This window comes from Empidonax traillii, unplaced genomic scaffold (assembly GCF_003031625.1).
Source record: "Empidonax traillii isolate 1590-97213 ecotype Southwest subspecies unplaced genomic scaffold, ASM303162v1 scaffold900:size397343, whole genome shotgun sequence".
Classification (NCBI taxonomy): domain Eukaryota; kingdom Metazoa; phylum Chordata; class Aves; order Passeriformes; family Tyrannidae; genus Empidonax; species Empidonax traillii.
Window position 1 is genome coordinate 60,643 of NW_020956093.1, and position 23,444 is coordinate 84,086.

A 23,444-nucleotide genomic window follows, 5' to 3' on the forward strand; every position below is an offset into this window, starting at 1 on the left:
TGATACTGATGTGAAGAAATGCTAAGCACGTTAAATGGCTTTAAACTGAAAGAGAGAAGGTTTAGATTAGATATCAGAAAGAAATTCTTTACTGTGAGGGTGGTGAGGCACTGGCATGGGTTGGCCAGAGAAGTTGTAGATGCCCCATCCCTGGAAGTGCTCAAGGCCAGGCTGGATGGAGCTCTGAAAAAACTGGTCTGGTGCAAGGTGTCACTGCCCCTGGCAGGGGTTCCAGTGAGATGATCTTTAGGATCCTTTCCAATCCAAGTCATTGTATGATTCTATAATTCTTTGTATAGCCAGAGTATAAACTTTGAAAGAAATCAACAAGATTTGTTTTGGGTTTGATCAGATCCTGGTCAGTTTCCTGAAATTAACAGAATGATGAATGGAAATTTGGCACATTTGTTTTAACCTGAGTTATAATAAAATACAATCCACTTCAGCTTGTAGCCATAATCAGGCTTTCAAGGATTTTATTTGACAACTGTTGGTGAACGTATGTTATCCTATTCACACGTTTCTCCTCCAGATTTGCAGCTCTTCCTCATTTCTTCCTCCAGACCAGGAATTCCCAGCCAGTGGCAAGGCTTTGGCAGGCTGCAGGCAGGCCACAGATGGGGGACAGTGATGCTTACCCTCTGCTGCGCTCAAAAAGGCCAGAGTGGGATCCGGGTCATTTTGAACCACTGAATTATAACGGAGAAAGTGAAGAGAGCAGTGAACTGAACACAAGCTATAGTTAGTAGCACCCACAACTAAAGAGAGAAGGCAGCTTGAAGTGTGTAAGCCCTTAGTAAAAATGGTTGAGCGGTCAGCCTTCCTGTGCTTTTCAGCATTTCGTCAATGCCCTCTTACGAGAGCCTCTGGTACTGCACATGCAGCGCCCTTTTTTAAGAGAAAAAAACTAAATGCACGGAGGAAGAAAAGCGAAGTTCACCACCCAGTGCTCAGGGGCTGCAGAAACATGCGCTAAAGGATCGCTGGCCTGTGTGGGGCGTTGGAGGCGTTCTGTGTGGAGGAACATCCTGCTGACCACCTGTGATGGTTACGAAGGTAACCTCAGCAAGGGTGAAGCTGTGTCTCTGCTGGGACCGGTTGTCCTCAAGCAGTGGGGAAATAAGGCACACAAGCGGAATTCTTGCCTGAGCTCCTTTTGCTTCAGATTTTCCCAGGCAAATGTCAGTAGGAAATTTCAGGGGTATTGGCATGCATTATGATACCATGCCATTATATTGTATTTTCAATAGAGATGTGAAGTGATTGGCAGAGCAGGAACTAACACGTTTGGAGGAGAAGAAGAATGTAGTTCTGGCCAAAATTTTCTCAGATGGACAACGTTACTCTGCTGGTCTGTTCACCTGCAGGTCCACAGGAGAAAAATGTAGCTGAGAAAGCCTTTTTTGTTCGTTTAAATGTTTTGGTTTTGGTTTGGTTGTTTTTTTGCTGGTGGTTGGGTTTTTTTTTGTTTCGTTTTGTTTTGGTTTTTTGCCTGCAGAGGCAAGCGTGCTTCTAAAAAGGCAGAAGTGGTGGATTTTATGTCTGTGCAGTGGTAATATCTTACATCCCTGTAAGAGAATTCTAGTCTCTGATAGTCAAATTTGTGTGCTTGGCAGGGATGGATGGATATATGTGCTAATTTTAGAGCCAGATTAAAGCTCGTAAATATATTTTAAAGACATGATGCTCATGTGGTGCTGTTGTCATTTGGTGGCCGAAGGCAAAGATGTTTTCAATGTCACTGGGAAAGTGCAGGCAGGAAATGAGAAGGCCAGGGTGGCTTTCATGGGGTAAAGAACTGCTACCAGGGGAGATGATGTAGGTAAATAAACTATGTGTATGAAATATACTCGCCTTTACATTTTTGCTTCTATGTATGATTCTCACACAGGAAATTTTTAGCATCTTTTGTGTCATGGTTGTTTACAGTATAATAGGTGTATAATAAGAGCCGGAGAGCGGAGGAGGGAGTTTGGATGAGACATGGAGTAAAACTAGAACCTCGCTAACCACAGTCATGCCTGATTCTGCCTTCCTCTTCCTCCTCTTCAGATTAGTTAAAGCCAGAACAAGGATTCTCTGCCCCTGATTTTAAGACATAATGCAAGTTAATGATATAAATATAAGAATATAAAAGCATATATAAGTTAAAAAATTAGGAGAATCATAGAATAATAGAATATGCCAAATTGGAAGTTAGGGAAGAATCCATCAATAACTTCTGGGACCAGCGGATGGGCTGAACCCGTATTCTCCCCATAGGGACACCTACTGGGTAAGAAACTTACTCTGTGTGCACTGAACGATTATCTCGAGCTAACTTATGTTAGGGATCAGAGCTTGTTAGTATGTTCCTTTGAATTAGCGTACTGTTTCGAATGCGTTTTTGCAGTCAGATACTGTCACCGGCAATCCCCGAACCTTAACCTGTCGCGACGTTGTTAATAAAGGCTGTCATTCCGTAACCCCTTTGATGTGAGCCGTTCAAGGGCGCTGACAGCCTAACCACACACGGAGGGTTTGAGGAAATCCCCGCTTTTCTCCCGAGCCCGGGGCGCTCCCGCAGGTCCGCCAGCGCTGCCCGCACTAAAGATGGCGGCGGCGCTGACCCGGAAGGGGCGGTGGGGCCGGGCCGGGTGAGGGAGCGGGAGGGCGGGATCGCCCATCCCAGCGCGGCCGTGCGGGAGCCCGGCCGGCCCAGCCCATCCCAGCCCATCCCGGCGCTGCCGAGCGGGGCGCGGAGGTGCCGGCGGCCGCCGCCATCGCAGCCCGCATGGGGCGGGCTCGCTCCGTGCGCCGGGGCCGGGGGCGCCTCTGAGGGGCGGCAGCCGCGGCGCCATGCAGGGCGCGGACCCCGCGGCGGCCATGAAGGGGCCGGAGGGCGAGGGCAGGACGGAGCCGCCGCCGCCGGCGGCGGGGCAGAGCGGCGGCAGGAGCGGCGGCGGCGGCCGCGGCAGCAAGAGCTGGCAGTACAGGTGGGCGTGGGGCGCGGTGAGCGCGGCGGGCCCGGGAGCGCTGCCCGGGCTGCCCCCGGGCGGGCGGTGCGGCTGCCCCGGCTGCAGCCCCGCGGCTCCCACAGCACGGCCGGGTGCGGTGCGGGGGCACTCGGGCACTCCCTATCCCTGTGTCCCCTGTCCCTGTGGAACCCGCGGGCGGCTCCCGTTCTCCTGTATCAGCACAAAGCTGCCGGGGGATGATGTGCCTATGCTCCCGCCTCTCAGATCCCCATTCCCCCTTTGCAGAGCGCGGTTTAAAGTTGTTGTTGGGGAGGGTGGGGGGGGGCGCTTCGTCGCTTTCCAGCCTTTCCAGAAAAGCCAAACTTTGTGCCGAGTTTTAGCTCGGTGTGTCAACTTAATAGCAATCTTTTATTTTTTTTTTTTTATTGATGCTTTGTGTTTGTTGCTGATAGTGTGTACGGAGTGTCTTATCTGACTTGTTTTAAGAACGGCTGCGCTTAGCATAAATTGAGGTGATTACTTAGGTACAGCAAGTACAGCCGAAGAGAGCTGAGAAAGCTGAAGAAGCTGAGCACGCAGCATTACTCTGAATTATTTGCCTGTGTGTTCGAGAGATTTCGGGGGTTCCATATATTTTTTTCCCAGTTTTCTTTCTGTTTGAACATATTCCCACTCACACGCTGACTCTATAAGGCATCGCTTTAGGGATTTCCAAATGTCTGCTCCTAGGTCTCTCATCCTTGACTGGAGTTCTGCCATGTTTCTGGGCTGCTGTTACGTGAAGTTTACACACTTCTCCTTCAAATGGAGACTCCCCAAAGCCGTCATCTGCCATCCCAGATGGGCTGGCTTGCTGTGCCCTGCGTGTGGAGACAGCGAAGCCGGAGAGTGGTACATCTGCCTGCACCCAGCGGGACAGAGGGACATGGGATGGCTCAGAGAAAGGAGCACCCAGGCCCAGGCTGGTGCTTTTAATAGGGAGTGAGCAGCTCGGTCATTGCTGAGAATCTGGGTCACGAGTAATTTACTTTTCTGGTGACTAAGTGTCTGGAAGAGAAGTGGTGATTTCAGGGTGAATATTTCAGGCTGCTAAAGAAGGAAAGCTAATTGTCAGATTTTGTTATTGTTTGCCTTATCTATTGTTTTCAGTCACTTTTAAACTTTTTTTAAAACTCTGGATTCAAGTAGAACTGAATTTTCTAAAGAAAATTGCTATTACTGTAACCAAGTACACACTTAGTGTTCATGTGTTTCACATGTGAAACACAGGAGTTAGTTTATGCTATCAAGATGGAAGTATTTTATATTTTTGTGTGGAATTGGAGATACCTGATTTGCCTGGATGCCTTTTTGCTCTAGTATGTTTGAGATGATGGTTGCAGTTCAGTGCTGTGCAGTGAAATTCCACTTTTTAAAATTATCCATCCAAGTCTTCCATTTCTTCTTTCGGTGCTGTGACTTGTAGGGTGAAAGCTGAACTGACTCTGAGTGTTAGCCAGTTAGCTTGACAGCTCTAAGTGGGAACTGTCCATGTTATTTCTCAATACCTCATTTAATTTGCTCTAATACTCTAGTGCAAATTAGTCTTTCCTATTTATTTTATTTCTAGAATATTGGGACATACTAAATGTACTAATGGTATTATCGTGGACACCTGAGATACCTCGCTGTTAATCTCTGCTCTCTTGGGAATCAATTATTTACTCCTAAATTTGTCTCTATATCTAGTTACCCACAAAATATCACCTTTTCCCCCATCTCTGTAGGAAGCTCTCCTGCATGAGATGCTGTAGCTTAGATTTCACTTTGTGAATTATTTCTATACTAAAATATATCTGACAAATGTGAGACCCCCCCAATGATGAATCAGTATCTGAAGTATGGGTTTTAGAAGTAGGGAACTTTTGGTGGAAGTTTGATCTTTAACTTTTCTAGCTCAGAGTGTGAGCAGTTTGTGGTCACACAGTTTGGCAGGAGGATGGTCCTGAAGTACTTGCTTCTCCCAGCCCGTGTCTTGTATAAAAGTTTAGCTCTCTACTTGGTGAAGCATCTTGTCAAAACAGCTGTAGCATAGTTGTCAGACAAATGGGACAACAGGTACTTGATACTTTAATGCTCCAAATGGGGAGTTGAGACTGTAGACAAAAAATAAACCTCCAGCACTGCTGGAACCTGAAATGATGAAAACTGAATCTCTCAAAGAGGTGGAAAGTCACACATCCTCAGCATAGAGTGAAGTCTAGAAGATAAAAAATGAAGCAAGAAGTCTAACTTTATATTTTGGTAAGAGCTAATAGGGAGATTTTTAAATAGCTGTAACAGATTTAGACCAAATATTTATCATCGTGGAGAAGAGACAACCTGAGGTGATGTGGCGATACAGCTGAATCTCCCATCAGACTTCCTGCTTGTGGCCTGTGTATTGGTGACTTTAGGCAGCCAGTACAGCAGTGCCTCTTCTGAAATTTGTAAGGGCTTAGTTTCTTCTGAGGATAGGAAGATACTTTTTTTTTTTTTTTTTTTTTTTTTTTTTTTTTTTTTTTTTACTTACTAGAAGTTGAGTTCTTAAGAAACTGCTCTTTTAACCATCTGACAGGAAATGATCTTGTTTCCTTGTGCATATATATATATATACACAGTCAGGGTCAGAGAGCGTCTGAGAGCAACCAACCCTTGGCTGCATTTTCCTCATGGGGGTCAGGAACAGCCCAAATGTTAACTTGGGTTTAAGTAGATAAAGAGAGCCTGAGAGGCTGTGCTGCACACTAAACTCTCTAACCTTTTTCATTTAGAAAAACAGTTATCAGGAGGAGAGACTTCTGAATAACTTCAAATTATTAAAAGATAGCTTGATAAAGTAATTTAAGATTATAACATTCTCTTTATTTTCAGCAGTAACCAAACTGAGAAGTAAGTATAGCCTTATTCATATAAAGAATTATTTGCATTCAGCAATTCTGCCCTAACTCTTGACCATCTTCATTTGGGTTTTGCCTTGCTCTAGGTTAAATGAACAAGAGTAGTTTCAAAGCAGTGAGAGAAAGGTGGCAGGTTTGGCAGGTGTGTCTATGACATGTGATTTGTATTCGTTCAAATAGCATAAAAAATGTCTCAAACAGAAAGCAGAATCTCTGTCTATGAGCTAAATGGAGAGCTGATTGGAATATGTGCCAGAGAAGTGTAACAAGCCCTGTCAACCTGGCTTGAAGGGCTTTCAGATAATTCTGAGAGAATTGACTTTCAATTACTGTTTCTCATTTATCTACAAAACGAGAAGTTCAAAGTGCTGTGGTTGACTAGTAAAACAGGGTAGTCTTTCCCAGTTGGAGACATGCAAATGTGCTGTCCTCTTATGTTTTTCTTAGTGGTTCTGTTCTCAGATACATAAATCAATTTAGCTGCTATTAAAAGGATTCCCAGCATTTCTTCCCTTGCTGGTAGAAGTATATGTAAAATGTTCATGAATTTCCCAAATGATTGCTCTTTTTGAAGCTTACAAGTTATATTTCAAAACCTATTTGCTTATCAGTTCTGCATGTATTTTTGTAGATGGCTGCCTTTGTTCCTTATTTTGGAAATGGTTTTAGCATCTGCTTGCTATGGATTTAGCCATTTATAGCTATAAAATGCTACAGATTGTGTCTTTTGCTCTTTTTTTAAGGAAGCAAGTTAAGTTTAGTTAGCCGGTCCTGAAAGTTTACCTGAGCGCTGCAGCAGGGTTATTCACAGTTTCAGTTAGTATATAAAGCCATTAGGATTAAAGCAGCTTCAAGGACTAAACTTCCTAGACTGACAGTACTTTTTATTAGTTGGGATTTTTTTGTTTGTTTGTTGTTTTTTTTTCTTACTGGGGTGACAATGGCCAGTAAGAGGTTTCCTCATGCTGGGTGGCTTCTGCTTGTCATTAATAAGGTTATCAAGTTCAGGCAGAATTCTCTTGCAAAGTTACTCTAGGTGGCTTCAGGCTGGAGTAAGAGAAAATAAGAGCAGAGAGAGAGTTTTGACAAAAGAGTAACACTAATTCTTTTTTGCATCGAATGCAAATGGATGACATGAAACAAGTGAAATGGTCACCAGTCTTCTTTCAAGGGCTTTGTTTTGCAGTTGATACTATGCAAGCACTCTTCATAAATGCTAAAAAAAGGGAGTAAACAGTTACTGACCTTAATTCAGTCTTCTGTGTTTGAGCAGGTCAGCATGTGATAATGTGATAATGTAACAGAAGAACTGGTAACTGGAACACATGAATATATTTTAATTCTGCATTTTGAGATGATCATGAATTCCTCTTGATACATTGGATCTCATATGAAATGCATTTTAAAGACAGTGCTTATTTCTGAGTTTGATCCCAGTTTTCTGAGGTTGGCTGACGGTGCTTTGCACTTAAACACGTATCAGCTGAGCCTGTGAAACTGAGCTAGACTGTGGAAGTATTTGATTTTTATTCATGCTATCTTGCCAAAATGATCTAATTAGTAGTAAAAAAGAGTGTCTTGAAACTGATACAGTCTTCTTGAGCGGACATTGAAAAGGATCCTTTGTATTGGGTGTGTCACTGATGTCAGTTGCAAGAAGAGGTATTGAATGTTTCTAGTTTCTATGTGTTTCTAGTGATTTCCATGAATGTTTGATCTTGGGAGGATAAATTTCACCTGTTTGGCCTATAAAGCTGAAACCAGCTTGGTTAGAAACAGATACAGGAGGTAATGGCAGCACAGTGTTCAATAATGCTTGGTGTTGCAGATCTCTCCCTTGCTGGTCCTCTGTTCTTGTCTGAGCATCAAATTCTTGCTTAGGCTGCAACAAGGAGCGTGAACTGACATAATTAAGTGGCTCTCGAGAGCAGGCCAGAATTTACGTTTAAGTCCCTATCACTTGTTAAGTAGAAGAAAAGAAAAACCTCCTAAGCCTTCAGGTAAATGTTAATGTCATCTTAGGACAGTTCTCTCTCATGCTGGCACTCCTACTGCTTCCTTTTTTATTACCCACCTCTCTTGTTCTGGGTTTTCTTTTTGCACTGCTTGAAACAAAATTCTTTGGGATCCTATATGGAATTTGTGTATATTTGCTGTAATCAATAACTGTAAACCCCCTCCTTGTGATGCACAGCTGCAGAGGGAGAGAGAGGCTGTGATTTTACGGTGTCATCTCCCAGGTGGGAGGTCTGGCAAGGGTTGCTGTTTTGACTTTCCCCTGCTCTTGCAGCCCACCCCACTACCTCAGCATCCTGCTGTCCTAAGAACCTGCTGGCATTGCCACACAGAGGTGCCAGCTGCCAAGGGAAATGGCTTTTGTGTTGGTGTCTTTTGGGTTGGCTGGTGGCTTTTATGTCAAGCCTGTGTCAAAGCAGATGATCTTCCTTGCTTCTGTTTCTGATGATCTGTGGCATTACCTCAGCACTGCCTTCAGAGAGCCCACGCTGCTCACCTTGACTTGTTGCTGGCCTTTTGCAGTGTGATTCTGAATGCTGAAAATAAGATTTTCTCAAGTGGTTGCTGCGAATTTTAGAATTTATTTCTGCAATTTTATGTGTTCCTCTTTATAACTAAAAATGAGATTAGGACTGCTGTCACATTTGTTTGATATGCTGGAGGGAACTGGCTGAAAAACCTGGTGCCTGAATTTCTTTATCCTCATTTGACTCTTTGCTTAAAGAGTATACCGTGCTTATATCACTAAATTAGAAATGCTGCAGTTCACATAATTTGCTCATTAGAGAGCAAATTAGACAAGAAGCTCATATTTAAAGTGGTCAGTCCTCAGCATCCATTCTGTGTTATTAAAATGTTAAGGTCATCTTTTATCGAGCTGATTTTACAGTTGCTGAAGCTCAGGGCACTTCTCAAAAGGCAAGTGAGCCATTCATGTTCACACATGTATTTAAACTTGGAATAATGGGGTTGGAGCAGATGGAAGCTCACATGTATTGTAAGTTAAGACAAGTAAATTTCTGTGTGAGGGGTGGTAAGTGGATAGAGTTCAGGAAACAGGTTTGGTAATTTAAAGAGGAGCTTCATGTTGATTGGTGTTCTAGTAGGGAATATAAGCTCAATTTCTGAACCAGGTGATGAGGTCTGGGTTCCCTTCTCTGGTGCTGTGGCTCCTCAGTGAGCAACTATCAAGAGCATTGTCCCTTCCCTGCTTCTCAGAGCATTCCCATGTTGGACAGGCAGCAGTGTCACATGTGGGAGTTGGTTCTGGAATCACAACATACTTGTGTTCATGCTGGGATTTCATCTAGAGTTTAAATGAAGCTAAACTGAAGATGCACAAACTTTTGAGTAGCTTCTAAATACCAAATAATTTGTGCTTTCCATGGAGTAGGTTTCTGCAGGAGGTAATGGCTGTTATAAATGTCTATCTGTCACTAAGTGTAAAGAGTATCTTTCAACTTCACCTTTTCTAATGCAATTAGTATCAGAGAGTTAATTAAATTGCCTACAACATCAACATCCTGCTTCACCACCCACCTTCTCTCCCCAGAGAGAAGATGAAAAACAAACTGCATGTGCCTGACCTAATCACATTGCTTAATGCAGGAGCAGAAAGCACCAGCTGTTGCTGTTAGGTTATCCTGGGAAGGTTCATGTGCTTACTCACTGGGCTGTGAAAATTAAGGCACAAGTGTGATGACCCCTGTTTACTTAAGGATCGTGCCTTGACGTGTCCTCTGATCACCTGCCTGTGCTGATGAATTCTTGTAGGGGATTGCTGCCTGCTGGCAATGCTGCCAGACAACTTTCTTTTCAGGGTGCTTGCAAAGCTTGTACCTTTTCAGATTTTCTGCATTGTGTGTCTAAAGCTGAAATGGGCAAGGAGAACGGGCTGAAGTTGGGTAGGAAAAATACTGTTTCTTCATGTGTGTTAAGCTGCCAGTCTTGTATTTGACACCCTGCTTAGGAGCAGGAATATCACTGTCAGGGGAAAGGCTTTTTGCTGGGGGTATGCATTTTTTCTTTTTCTTTCCAGGTATAAATTCCAGAGTTTTCAATGAGGCTGGAAATTTTTAATCTTGTTTAATGTTTAGGCATTGACAGATCAGTTTCCCAAAGAGCCCAGTTCGCACTGGGAAAGTTGGTTTCATTTATTGCATGGAGATGCATCAGAAAGTGTGAGATCTGCTGGGCAGAACTGCAGGATGCTGTATTAAGGAGCTGGTTTCTGACCCTGGCTCCATCTTCCTCTGTGGTAATAGTCATGTATTATTAAAACTGGTTTTTTCCTGTGATCACGAACTGTGTTCCTCTTTTTCTTGGATGCCTGGTTTGGAACAGTTGGCTCTGATTTTGCAAAACTTTCAAAGGGTCATGGCTGCAGCTGAAACCAGCAGAAACCATAAATAAAATAAGCCATGAATAAAATAAAATTTGGGCTACAACTGTCTCAAAGTTATAGAGGCTGAAAATTCACTGCACCTCAGTTCTCTGTATGCAAAATGGAATGATAATGTTTTCGTCCTTTTGTTGTTCAGTATATGACTCCTTTGTAAGTGTCCATGGCAATCACAAGAGAAGAAAAACAGAAGAAAACTCATTAGTAATACATGAGTGTGACATGTGAATAATACCTGATACTCACTGCATGATGAAAAGGAGCACTTTTGAATAACCTCCTCTCTGGGAATTGCTGTCCACTTAAAGCACTATACAAGAAAGTAGTCCTGCTCTCTTTATGTGTTGTCATAATCATAGGTGGTTAACACATGCTTTCTTAATTAGAGTTTAAACCTTCCTAACATCTTAAGCCTCAATTTAAATGTAGGAATATTTTTGGTTAATTTCTCTGTGTTCAAGAATTATAGTATAATTTGGAAAGGCAGCCAACACTACTGCATCGTGACTGCTCCCCTGGGTTTGGTCTGACCTGAGACGTTGTGGAGAGCACGTACTGGCCCATTGGCCAACTAGAAGGCATTTAGTTGTGTTGACTCCTGAAATGAGCCACTTGTAACTGTTTGCCAGCTAGACTTCACAGTAATGGCCATTGCTTCTTGAGTCTTGGGGCTCACACAGGTTTTTGCCTTTATTTCTGAATATTTAGATAACATTAATTGATAACAGTCAAGTAAGTGTGTTCTAACCTGCTTGAAAGGTGGTAATAAATTGTTATGCTCAGTATTGAATCTGCAATGTCACAAAAATCTGAGTTAGCTGATCATTATATTAACTTCCATTTCAGTGTTTTATTGCTACAGAGTCCAGGGCAGCAATGTGTACTTGATAGTGTAATCTTTTAAAAGTCATAATAATTAAAACAAACAAACAAACAAACAAAAAAAAAACCAACAACAAAAAAAACCCACCACAAACCTCAAACCTGCAAAGGCATACCTGTATATTTCTGATAGGATAAGAGCTACTAGACTAGAAGCAGAGTGAAATACCCTGGGATAGAATGTGTAGCAAGCTGAACCATGTTGGACTGTGCCTAAGAGTAACTAAGTGATACAGAGGTTTGCTTCACCACTTTCTGTGGATATTGCCAGGATCCACTGCTTTCTGGGGTGTCATAGGTAGCAGATTGTCAAAAACTGCCAAGACACTCGTCCATCAGTATTTGCCTTGCCTGTGTCACGTCAGTACTGTTCACGAGGAAGAACAGCTTTGACTGCTTGGGCTTTCTGAAATGAAACATCGGGTGAAAGTTTTGAGTTTTGTAACAGTAACATATGAAACTATGCGCTATGGTGTGCTGGTGTAAACACGTAGCATAAATGGTAGCAAAGGTGCAGGCAATAACCATTTGCCAGAGATATCAAGTGGGTAGTTCAGACCTTTAGAGGTGCTTCTTTCTCGTATTCTCCAGCTCTAAAATGTTGTTGGCTGAATCTACAGTTATTTTTTTCCAGCGATATCATTGCAGAAAAATCTGCAGGGTTGGCTACTGACTCCTGGGTCCACCTTCAGTTCTGTTCTGCTGACGCAAATCCACAAATAAATTGCATGTGAGTGGAGTTCTTGCTGACTTGAGGAGTTCATCTATGTGTGAGACAAATTGCTTAGCTGAATCTCGCTGTAGTTTTTTCCAGGCAGATATATTGTGAGAATTAAAGAGCTCTGTAAATTATGAAGTAATTAAATAATCAGTTTTACAGTTGTTCGGTGAGAGCAGCATTTTGCTACTTATTAATTAAATATTATCCATTTTCTTTTTTCCATCTGCTACTCTGCAAAAGTGTTACATTTGTATATCATTGACCTGTGCCATTAATGCACAAAAGAGGAGAATCAGGTACAAGTTTAGTTAAGATGGCTTTTAAAAAAAACCACTGTAAACTTGATTTAACGTTCCCCTTGAGAACTAGTATTGATAGAACTTGAGGTTCAACACAACTACTGTGTTGATAGCAGGGGTTGGGGAGGCTGGGCCTGGTCCTGCCCCCTCTAGCCCTGGGCAGGAAACCTGGGCAGTGTCATGATGGCTCATGGAAAGCTGATGGCTCTGCCACACCCTTTCTTCCTGGCAAGCCTGCACTGGTCTTCCAATGCGTGTCTGTACTCCCAAGAATTTACAGGAGTGTGTGTTAGGATCAGTTTTTATATCTGGTGAGGATGTGTGTGATGCTTGCAGCCAAGAGGTGTTCTGAAGCATCCCAGGGGTCTACTGTTGATGTTCCTGTGATAGTGTTGGACCTCTTTCCCTTGCGCTTATGTTCTTGGTTTCTAAATTTATAACTGAGTGGTCAAACACATGAGCTGAAGAGCAGGAGCTCTGCTGCCACTTCACAGTTCACTGTAGGGCACTGCTGATGAATTGCACAGCAAGGTTAGGGGTTTTTTTCTTTCTTCCAAAAGGTGTTTGGAAAAGCAGAGGTAATTTACTGATGTAGATACTATGTAAGCAACTGATGCTTCTGCCTTATCTTGTTGGGTGTACTGGGGAGACTGCCCTTGCACCACTGAGCTGTGGGACTGGAGTGTGCTTAACTTGGTGGTGGTTTTTTGGGGGCAAGTGACCTTTGCAGTTGCAGAATATATGCTATATATGTCTATTGCTGACATAGTTGTTTGGGGTTTTTTCCCCCTTTTTATTCACCCCTACACTTCCCCTCTGTGTAAGGAAAAGGGGAATCAGTGCATTTTAGACAAGCACTTTGCAGTGCTCAGTGAGCCTGTGGGCAGAAAGAGACGAACAAGTTCAGTGAAAATGGTTATTGCTTTTTCCAAACTCTATAGTCAAAATCACTAATTAGTTTGCACCCTTACAATCCCAGTTTCTTTATTTTCTTCTCTTTATGCTTTGATAGCTTTTAATGTGAAGATGGTCTCTTTAACCAGCACTATGCATTTTGCTGTGAGCTCAGTAGAAAGGAGTGTCCTCCCTTGGCCAGGGTCCTAAGGCATCGTGATAACGTTGGTGCTGGCTCTGGAGGCTGGATCCCCCTTCAGGAGCCCTCCTTGATATCTGCATGGGTGGGATCCCCCTTTAGAAGCCCTCCCTCACATCGGCATGGGCTGGATCTCCCTTCAGGAGCCCTCCCTGGCATCTGTATGGGCTCCAGACTCCTGGACATCCTTCCTGCTGTAAGCAAATCCACACATACTCGGCTGCTGCTTGTGGTCAAGCCTTACGCAACTCTGTGGGGAAGCCTTTGGCAGCTGCCTCTGCTCTTCAGGCAGCTGTTGGGTCTTCAGAGACTTGGCTGCTCAAAGTATCCCACGTGGTGGTGTCTGAGTCCCAGCAAAGTTAAAATCATCTGAAGGGCAGTCTTGGAACAATTGTGTAATGGCTTTCCAGATGGGTGTAATTTTGTGCCACTGCTTGCAGTGATTTGTTTGTGTGGGGCCTTCGGGGAGACCTGCACGTGAGGTGTATGAAAAAAGGGTAAAGAAACCTTCTGCATCACTGTTTCTTCTAGGAGAAAATGTCCCAGCACATGTCAGGTGTGAGCCTGGATGTGTTGGCAGAAGCTCCTGAAAGACGTCATTGTGGGACTGCTGTTCCTCAATATCTGTTCAAGGCTTGGGTGCTGCATGTAAACAGGATACAGGGGAATTTGGCCTGGCTGTCACTATCTTGTTTCTCCCCCTGGGACAAGAGACCACCCTGCAAGGCACTGACAGCTGCTGCAACTTAAAGTCATGCTAGAAAAGGATGAGTAAAACTAGAAAAGGATAAATAAGCTAACAATGATCCTTTGTGAATCCTTTATTCCTATTGTATTTTAGTGACATGTAGATATGTAGAAATCTGGCTTGTGGGAAACATCTTTGACTTAGGGGAGGGATAGTTTTCTGGAAAGGATATGAACTGATGTGTAATTGTTCATAGAATTCTGTCATTTGCTTAGGTGGACAGTTTCAGTCCGTCTCATAATATTTATAAACTGAATAAGTGTGATAAGTCAAGTTCAGTGGTGTTCAGCCTTTTGGAAATAACCCCATATTTTGGGAGGTGGTGGTTGTGCTGGGCTGGAGTTCAGATGTTTCTGAGACAAGTTTCTGCATAATTTTTTCCTGGGTTGTGATTTGTGTAGTATTCTCACTTGAAGTAGTCACTTAAAGTAGCCCAGCAAAGTTAAAATATTTTTTTTTTTAAATCCTTAAGGCTATGACATGTCTGTCGCAACATTTCCTTCCTTTGACAGGACACGTGAATTTCAACAGAAATAGGGCCCTTAGGAGTTGTTGACTCATTGTTGCTGAGCTGTTGCTGTTCCTCTGACAATCTGAGACCGCGGTGAGCATTTTGAATAGCAACAACAGCATCTTGGCTATGGAAAGATACACGTACCCCTGAGTGCATGTATATCCATGTAGGCAGCACTGTGAATGCAAAGGTCTTGGTAAAGCTGGGAAAAATCCCAATGTAGCCAAGGCTTCAGTGTCAGTGCTAAGTTGTTCAGTGTTTTGTGTTAAACTCACTTCCAAAGTCTGTTTCCTAGAAGTCAAAAGCCCCAATGTGGGGAATTGTGAAGGCTTCAGAGGTACATGGGTGACTTCGAAATGGGTTTTACCAGCACTGTTTTTAATGAAACAACAGTAAGGGCTTTATGGAAAATCTTACTCATTTTTTATGAACTGTGATTATCTGTGAGTAGAGCCACTGGCTGAACCTCAACCTCTTGTTCCCAAGGTCTACCGTCTTAAAAGCCTTTTGTAGTGCTCTGTAGAGCTTTGCTGTTAATTCCATACTAGTGAAATATTACTGGGTTTTCTGTGGTTGTTTTTTGGGATTTTTGTTTTTATTTCAATATTAACTGCCTTACAATACTGCTTTAGCAGCAACAAATAGTTTAACTTTTACTATGGAGACACTCATCTTAAAATTCTTGAAGAAATGCTCTAGTTATAATCTCTGGCCATGTTCATAAGTAACACTGAGAATATTTTTCAGTATTCATAGGAAAATACTACTGCTTACCCAGAAGATTAGGAAGTTAACTGTAGTTCTGTCATGTATTTTGTGCAGTTATGGAATTTACTTTTTGTGAATTGCAATTTGCAGACTAGATTTGGGTTTAGATTTCTTCAGTGTATAAAATTGTTATTTAAAAATAAACCTTAGTTTAAATGTTGAAAATTCCCTGCCCAACGTGGTATGGGAATTTGTGCTCAGATAGTCTGAGCATTGCCTATAAGATCTGTGCTTTTACTCTTTTATATTTGGTTATTTGTTCACCTCTCATCCTTTATACTGTCAAGGGAAATGTTTTGAGTATCAGCCAAGTTTTTCCTTTGCCTTGCCAGGCAGACTGTCTTTTATTGGCATGGGTGCTCAAAGTTTGCCCAACCTTTGGCAGGGTTAAAGCTAAATACAGTCTTTTGGGTTTGTGCAGTTCTAATGCAGATGCATGAGTACAATTAAGAAGGAAAATAATTCAATCAGTATTGTCCAAGAGGCAGCTCATTTAGCAGGGACCTCTTCTCATGCTCCATCTTTTTGGACTTTGACTCTTCTAATGTCCTCCTGATCTCCCACAGTTTAATCTCTCATCCCTGGCAGTGAATGGGAGGTGCCTGCTGAATGTACTTCTGGGCTTCACCTTGTCCATTGAGTCATAGCCCCTCTGTTTGAGATATGGGGTTTGGGGATGCCCTGAGTGCAGAGTTAGGGACTCTGGAACACAGAAGTGTTCAAGTGGTCATTTGATGTGGAAGACATCACCAAGAGAGCTGCACTCCCTGCTACAGTGGCTTTTTCCTTTTCCTAAAGACTGATAAAATCAGCCATCTCACATGGCACACCGAAAAAGAAAAATGATCAAATGATTTTAATCAAAGACCTTTTAATTTCCCGTTGTCAGATGAATGGACTTCCATAGGCCATACACGTAGGTCTACTGTATTCATTGCAGTCTTAAGTTACTTTTTTAATTTTTCTTGGGTTCTGTTAAAGGTTCCTGTGATTTTGGCACTTCAGTTAATGGGAGAGTGCAGTGGCTCTAGCCCAAATTGCAGGGTTGTGTATAATGCCTCATTGGAAAGCAGGGGTGAAGCTTGCATTCACTAAAACTGAGAAACAATTAGCTGTGACTAGGGACAATTTTCAGATGATTAAAACCCAAGCTCATACATTTTTATGACTATGCAATCTCATAACTTTCAGCTAAATTAAGACAGCGAGGAAGTCTAAACTGCACTTCCCTTGTATGCCAATAATAACAAATGAGAGGCGTCTGCAGAGGATGAGTTTGGTTATGTCTCCTTTAACTTTTCATACATTTAAAATACACGATAGCCTGAACACCCTCTGCTCTCCTTTGGTTTTATTTTTATCTGTAGTACCACTTAATGAGCTATTAGAAATTAAATTCCTAGATAGTCCTGCTGGCTGCTCTCCACTGAAGGTTATTACTGCAATACTGATTGCTGCAGTAGTAGCTAGAACGTGTATTTTTGCTTTTAAATGTAACATTCAAAATCAGCAACTTGTTTTTTCTTCAAAAATATACATTCTTGCATCTCTTATTTGAGTAGTGATATGGAAGGGAGTGATTTGCTCTGTTGCTGCTTTCATTAGTGTCATCCTAAATGGCTTCTCTTAGGATGAAACAGTGTAACATTACATTTATTGAATTATTAGGTATCTAATTAATCTGGTGATATTGACACTGTGTATAAATGAGGTGTAGAAGGCAGCTCCAGATGTTATTTGAGATTTATTCCCATACTTAGTCCAACTATGTTTGCAACCAAAACCCACTAATGGAGATGATCCCTTGGCTAGGATGTAGTAATCCTGTTTTTCCCCACCTTTCCCCTTTTGCTGATATGGGGCTACTTTGACCTTTTTATGACCAAGACAGGCTGTTACTCCATTGGACTCTGAATACTTTCCTTTAATCTTCAGCATACTACAAGCTACTGAAATTTGAACTTAAAATCTAAATAAGATTAGGTAAACACATTTTTTTTTTAGAAAAGGCAAATAGTGTCTGATATTTGGGTCATTGTTTCAATTCTTCATTGGTATAATAGGAACTCCTCATGCTGGAGACCTGAATTGTCTATTAAGAGTGTGTTCTTCACTGTAGGATTATGCCCTGCTGTAAGAGGTGAGGGCATTGAGGTGGCGATTCTAGAACTGTGGGAACATCCAGCATAAAACAGGTCTTTAAACTGTGATCTTAAAGTGAGTAGTTTGTAGCCATAGCACTTGCATGCCTTATTTAGGGCAACTGATTTTCAGAAGCAGTAATGTATTTTGCCTGTAGTGATCTGCAATGCCAAAATGACTTTGATGGATTCTCATTTCTGGTGGATGTTGCAAGATCAGTCTTCAAAAAAGAAACTACTTGATTTTCCCGTCAGGCCAGAGGAGAAGTTCTGGCTCCTGCTTTAGATTTCAGAATATGTTGATGTGACCTGTACCTGCATGTTGTGTTCTGTAGAACATCTGTTCAGGAGTGTGACAGTTTGTACAGGGAGAAGGGTTCTGGGTATTAGGGGTTAATAACACCACAATGGTGTAGGAGCACCTACAAACTGTTTTGGATGGTGACCCTGATCAAGGTTCTGTTAAAAACCTTGTGGAAGTTAATTTTGTTCAGGAGTCCAAAAATACAAAGTCTGCTTGGAAGAGGGAGCAGGAAGCAGAAGCAGCTTGGATACGAAGTCTTTAATTACCTGAAACTTGTAAAAATGTGTCCAGAAGTGCATGTTGAATAGAACAACTATTGCTGAAGCTGATTATGATTTGAAATTAGTTGGAATTCAGTAAATATAGTTAAGATGTCTTTAAGAAAATATTTTAGGAACGAGGCTGGAAAACCTGTTAAGTGTATCTTTATAAAAATGATAGTGCCATTCTAAAAATGAAAGTGAAAATTCATCATCTGAGAATAGATGATGATGATCAGAAGCTGGGAAGATCTAAAATGTGTTTGGTGTTGACTGATTGCTTTTCTCTCTCTTTTGGTAGTGATCACATGGAAAATATTTATGGCTACTTAATGAAATACACCAATCTTGTCACTGGCTGGCAATATCGGTAAGTTTTTTATGGTGCTTTTTGGTAATACTGGTCTTTGCAGCATCTAAATGAACAGGTTTCAGATTTTTTTAACGATACTTGGATTTCCCTATGGCTATTAGACAAACTTTTTTGCAAGAGTCTTATGCTTTTCTCAGTATAGATTAAGCTAATGTGTACATGAATTATATTTGTATTAAGGCATGAATAAAAAAGACATAGGAAGTAGGAGGCAGTTAATTCATTTGGTGGCTTGTAACTAAGCTGGTATGTGTAAAAAGCATGTACAGCATTGAGGTTTTTTTCCTTTTCCATTAAAAAATATTGTCTTTTTGTTTTCTGTTGAGTCTTCAGCTTTATGCTAACTCATGCCATCATTAAAAAAAAAAAATTAAAGACTTCTGTACTGCAAACTCAAACTAAACAAGCTTTTCTGTTTAGTTCTCCAGGATGCCTGTCTGTCCTGCAATAACTTGATTTTCTATGTCAGGTGAAATTCTCTGGTCAGGCTTCCTGTTTGGTCCTGTTACTAGACCAACACAGTGCAACCAAATTAATATTGGAGAGACATGTCCTCAGCATACCACACTGGCCGATTGCCTGACTCAAGTCATTAAGTCCCAATGCCATCTGTGCCAACTTGTAATGAAAGTATTGACTACTACCACTACCCCTACAGAAGAAAAAAAAAAAAAAAGGGAAAAGGAGCAGGTTTTATTTAGCATGTTTGTTTTGTTATCATTGCAGGTTCTTTGTGTTAAACAACGATGCTGGCCTGCTGGAGTACTTTGTGAATGAGCAGTCCAGGCATCTAAAGCCCAGGGGTACCCTGCAGCTGGCTGGGGCTGTCATTTCACCCAGTGACGAGGACTCTCACACCTTCACAGTCAACGCTGCCAGTGGGGAGCAGTATAAACTAAGAGGTAGGGCCTGGGTTCTTGGGCAGGGGATTCTCCCACTAGGGGACAGTCCTGGCTCTCACCTGTGGTCTTGGCTGCACGACCCAGGAGAGAGAACCTGTTTGGCAGACTGCTGCAGTGGGAATTGTGTGCAAAACTTCCATCTCTGTCTTCTGTTAGAAACGGTCTGTCTTTATGGATAGTTCCATAATGTTTGGGTTTCAGGACCTTCAGAAGATTGTGAACTTCATATATGTAGAGTGGGGTTTAATTTCCATGTATAGTGTCCTCAAATTGTACTGATTCAAAGTTTTTAAATCATTATAGGTAACAGCACTGTGTGGATGCTTGCAGAGAACTGCAATATTCCTAATGTTGGCTTTTTTAACTGCCTCGTGGTGCTTATAAAATCCCATTTTCCGATTTTTGTAGGCTTCAGAAATCTGGGCTAACAACTTTTAGTATTTCTTTCCTTGTAGGTTTGCTGTCATTTTCTAATTCAAGGTACCTTACTCTTATTCCAGGAAAATGTTTCATGTTATTAGATGACAATATGTGTGAGGGGAGTTATGGTTTGTTGATTTTTTTTTCCCCAGTTAATTTTGTAACAAAAAAACAACAAGAAAGAAAGGAAAAGTACATAGTATTTATGCTGAACTTGCTTTAGTATTATAGTTATTACACGTGAACAAGTTCTAGATTTAAAAATAATATTACTTTGCACTGTTAAAATGTGTTTTCAAGCGTGAAGCAGTCTTTTTTGCTCCTGCTTTGAAGTGTCTTCAGGCATAATCCTTTTGGTTTGCTTTTATTAGCTACTGATGCTAAAGAACGGCAGCACTGGGTTAGCAGGCTACAGATCTGCACACAGCATCACACGGAAGCTATTGGAAAGGTATGACTGATATTTTCACAGGCAGAAATAATTGCAAATACAACTATTCAACCATCTGAGACAAATATTACAAAAGGGCCCGTGGTTGGGCTTGAAATTTATGTCAAAGAACATTTTTCTGCTTAATAGATGACTTGTAATAGAAATGTGCTCTAGGAATGAAACAGAGTGAAGTCCATTAGTCTCTGAAGAGCTGAGTGGTCCTCTCTGAGTGGGTGATGCTGAGCTGGTGTTTGAACAGGGAGCAGAGATGAAAGATCAGAGTATTAGCCCAGTATTTTTCCAGTGATCTTGCTTTTTTTTTTTTTTTTTTTTAATGTATGAGGAAACAGGGCTTCACGTTGTTGAAACCCTTCCATTTTGGGAGCTTTGCTTTTCGTTTTTAACCTTTACTTTTCTTCTGAAAACCGCTCAACAGCCCACAAATAAATTTAGGATGAATTCCCATGTTTGCAAGTCCTCAACACTACGTCTGGATACTGTTTCGAACCAACAATGTGGTGGATGCAAATACAGTGTATTTTATAGAACCTCCTGATTGCCATAACACCTGTTCTGATACCTGAATAAAGCCTTGCTTTTAAGTTACAGTCAACATCTTGTAGCTGGCTTTGTTGTAAGAGATAAGTTCAATTAGTAGTTCTAAACAAAATTCCATTTTCTTAAATGTTAGCTCTATCCTTGCAGGATCTGTTAGGAGTCAATTTCTGGTACTGTTGCAGATCAAGGACTAATTTTCAAGTCAGAGAAGTGATACTTAGTGATCAATCCCATTTCATAGATTGATTGTAATTAGACTGTAAAACAGGGCAACTGGCAACAGACAGTACAAAATATTTAGCAGTTGCTACTTATACATTATTAGGGCTTTATCATCTGTCCTTGCTCTTTAAAAAATCGGGAATTAAGCTGTTCCTGCTGTTTCTTTCATATTAGAACATTTGTTGATTATTAGGATTAATTGTAAATGTTTCTCAATATGCTTATTTATTCACTAGAACAACCCTCCTCTGAAATCTCGCAGCTTCTCTCTTGCATCCCAAGGAAGCGCCAACTCTCCTGGTGTGCAGAGAAGACCCAGTCAAAATGCAGTTTCCTTCTTCAGTGTTGGACATCACAGACTACCAGCAGGAAAAAGAGTTCCCATTATGCAGCCAGATCACCTTGTAGATGTTAGAGAGGTTTGTATGCTTTGAATTATCTTAAATTTTTTTTGAGAGAGCTGTCGTGTTATTTGTAGGATTGTGGAGAAACCTGCTATTCTTAGCTGGATGTATTGTCAGTAGCATGTCCTAAGCTATTACTGCACAGCTGTGTGAGGATAAAGAACTTGCCTTGGCTAACTGTAGAAGTATGTGGTGTATATTCTGTGATTTTTGTGCTCTGCAATAGTATCCTGATGCTAAAGATAGAACTATGCATGTTCTCTTCCTTGCAAGTCCTGGCACTACAAGTGACAAGGGAATATCCTTAAGGAGGAAGTATGACATCATATGCTGTGATGCTATCATACACTTTTCTTCCCATGTTAATCTATAGAAGAACTGACAAAGCTGTGCTTGTATCTCTGATGACTAAGGAGAAGTTGATTGTGATTGGTGTTTAAGAATACTAATACCACTTTCTGGTATGCTGATTAATTTGGACAAATTGTCTAGGGATGGATGTGACTGAAGAGAGAGCAATTCAAAAGCCTGCTTTTTTTTTTCACTACACATTCAGGTATAGTCTATTTTGGGGGAAAACCAGAAATAATTACTTTTCCATCTTGACCGTCAGAACAGACTGACTATGGGTTGATTTAACTTGTGAATATCTACAGGGTAGATTGTAGACCTTAGAATCTGTGAATCTCTCTGTCCACAGCAGACTGTTCTTGCAGATGTCTTGCAAAAGGGTAACTGCTGACATCCTGTTTTTATCCTCTAATAGCAGTAAAGTCTCCAATAGTACTAATGCAGAGACATGTGAAGTCCTGCCAGGTACTCAGGAAAAATTCTGGCATTCCTCTGGCTTCTGTGTTTTGTAAGCTGTTTCATCTGCTTTATCTTGTGAAAGAGAAGTTTGTCTTCCAGATTAATTTTAGAACTGAAACCTTACAGGTAGCTGCTTTTCAGATTGATTCATCAAGTTACCTCTTACTTGTGATAAACTTCTTAGTAGTGCAACACTTACAACATTTGGTGAACTTAAATAATACTTTCACTTTCCTACCTATTGCGTGAAAACAGTGACAATACAGAATATGGCATTAATATTTAAAGAATTCATGCCAATAGCTCTCTGAGCAGTGTTTCTTTTGTGTTTGAGAAGCTGCCTTTAAGTGAGGTAGTGTTTCAGAAATGGCTTTTTTACTTTTTGACTTTTCAAAAGGCGATATGGCATTCAAAATTTTAGGGAGGTAAAGGGAAGTGTGTGTGAGCTGGAGCACTGAAGCAGTGGCTTGCATTCTCTAATTTGGATTCTCACTGGATGGGAAGTGGAATGATTTTTTGATTTTTCTTGGCATTGCAAAGAGCACAGGAAACTATTTATGCTCTCTTCTGATTGCTACTGAGTTGGGAGACACAGCATGATTATTTATCAACTTCAAAATTTTTGACCTGTACAGATGAAGATTCCTCAGTAGTAGCAGCTTTTCTCAATATTAGTTTGCTTACCCTTTTTTTAAAGCTAAAATGCTTATTAGATACAATGCCTACTTTTTTTTTAAAGATATAATTGAAATACTTCAAGGGCAGGTGCACGCGTGTTACACCTGAGCATGATACAGCTTCAATACTCACAAATTCTGTTTGAGAAACTGTGGGAAGAGCAACTTCTCTTTCAAAGGATCCGCTTGCTGCATGGTGACCATTTTTGATTTTCCTATGAATTGCACTATAGCTGGGTCTTCTGTCAGTCTCTTTCCCTTTTACTTCCCCTTGTTCTTGGCTGAATATGTGTCACGCTGCTGACTTGGATACCTTGCAAAGCAGGAGATTTAAGAAGATCTTTATGCTGACTTGCACGAAATGCAGGTGTATGTGTTTGCAAAGTGAGAACAATTGCCTGTAAACTTCTCATTGATACTGCATTTTTAGTCACAGTGCTTTTCCTCTTCTCGCACTATTTTTTTTTTTTTTTTCCAAATCTGAGTGTATAAATAGGAAAAAACTTGGGACTGTTCTAAGTGTGTTCTTTGAAAGGGGAGATGTTCCTATTTGAACTGCAATGCTCAGCATAGCATGGCTTGTCCTGTTGTCTGACCTGATGCTGGAATGAAGTGCTTGGGTC

At 41.3% G+C, this 23,444-nt stretch overlaps 1 protein-coding gene across 1 annotated transcript in view; it reads left to right on the forward strand.

The window, feature by feature from the left end:
- The first annotated feature begins 2,770 nt into the window (after positions 1-2,770).
- The window catches only part of OSBPL11 (oxysterol binding protein like 11), a 44,448-nt gene continuing 23,774 nt past the window's right edge, over positions 2,771-23,444 (forward strand). The window contains exons 1-5 of the mRNA XM_027902646.1: positions 2,771-2,975; positions 18,324-18,392; positions 19,122-19,297; positions 20,089-20,168; positions 21,167-21,349. Coding sequence (XP_027758447.1) covers positions 2,839-2,975; positions 18,324-18,392; positions 19,122-19,297; positions 20,089-20,168; positions 21,167-21,349 — 645 coding nt within the window. The 5' untranslated portion in view covers positions 2,771-2,838. The remainder of the gene's footprint in view (positions 2,976-18,323; positions 18,393-19,121; positions 19,298-20,088; positions 20,169-21,166; positions 21,350-23,444) is intronic.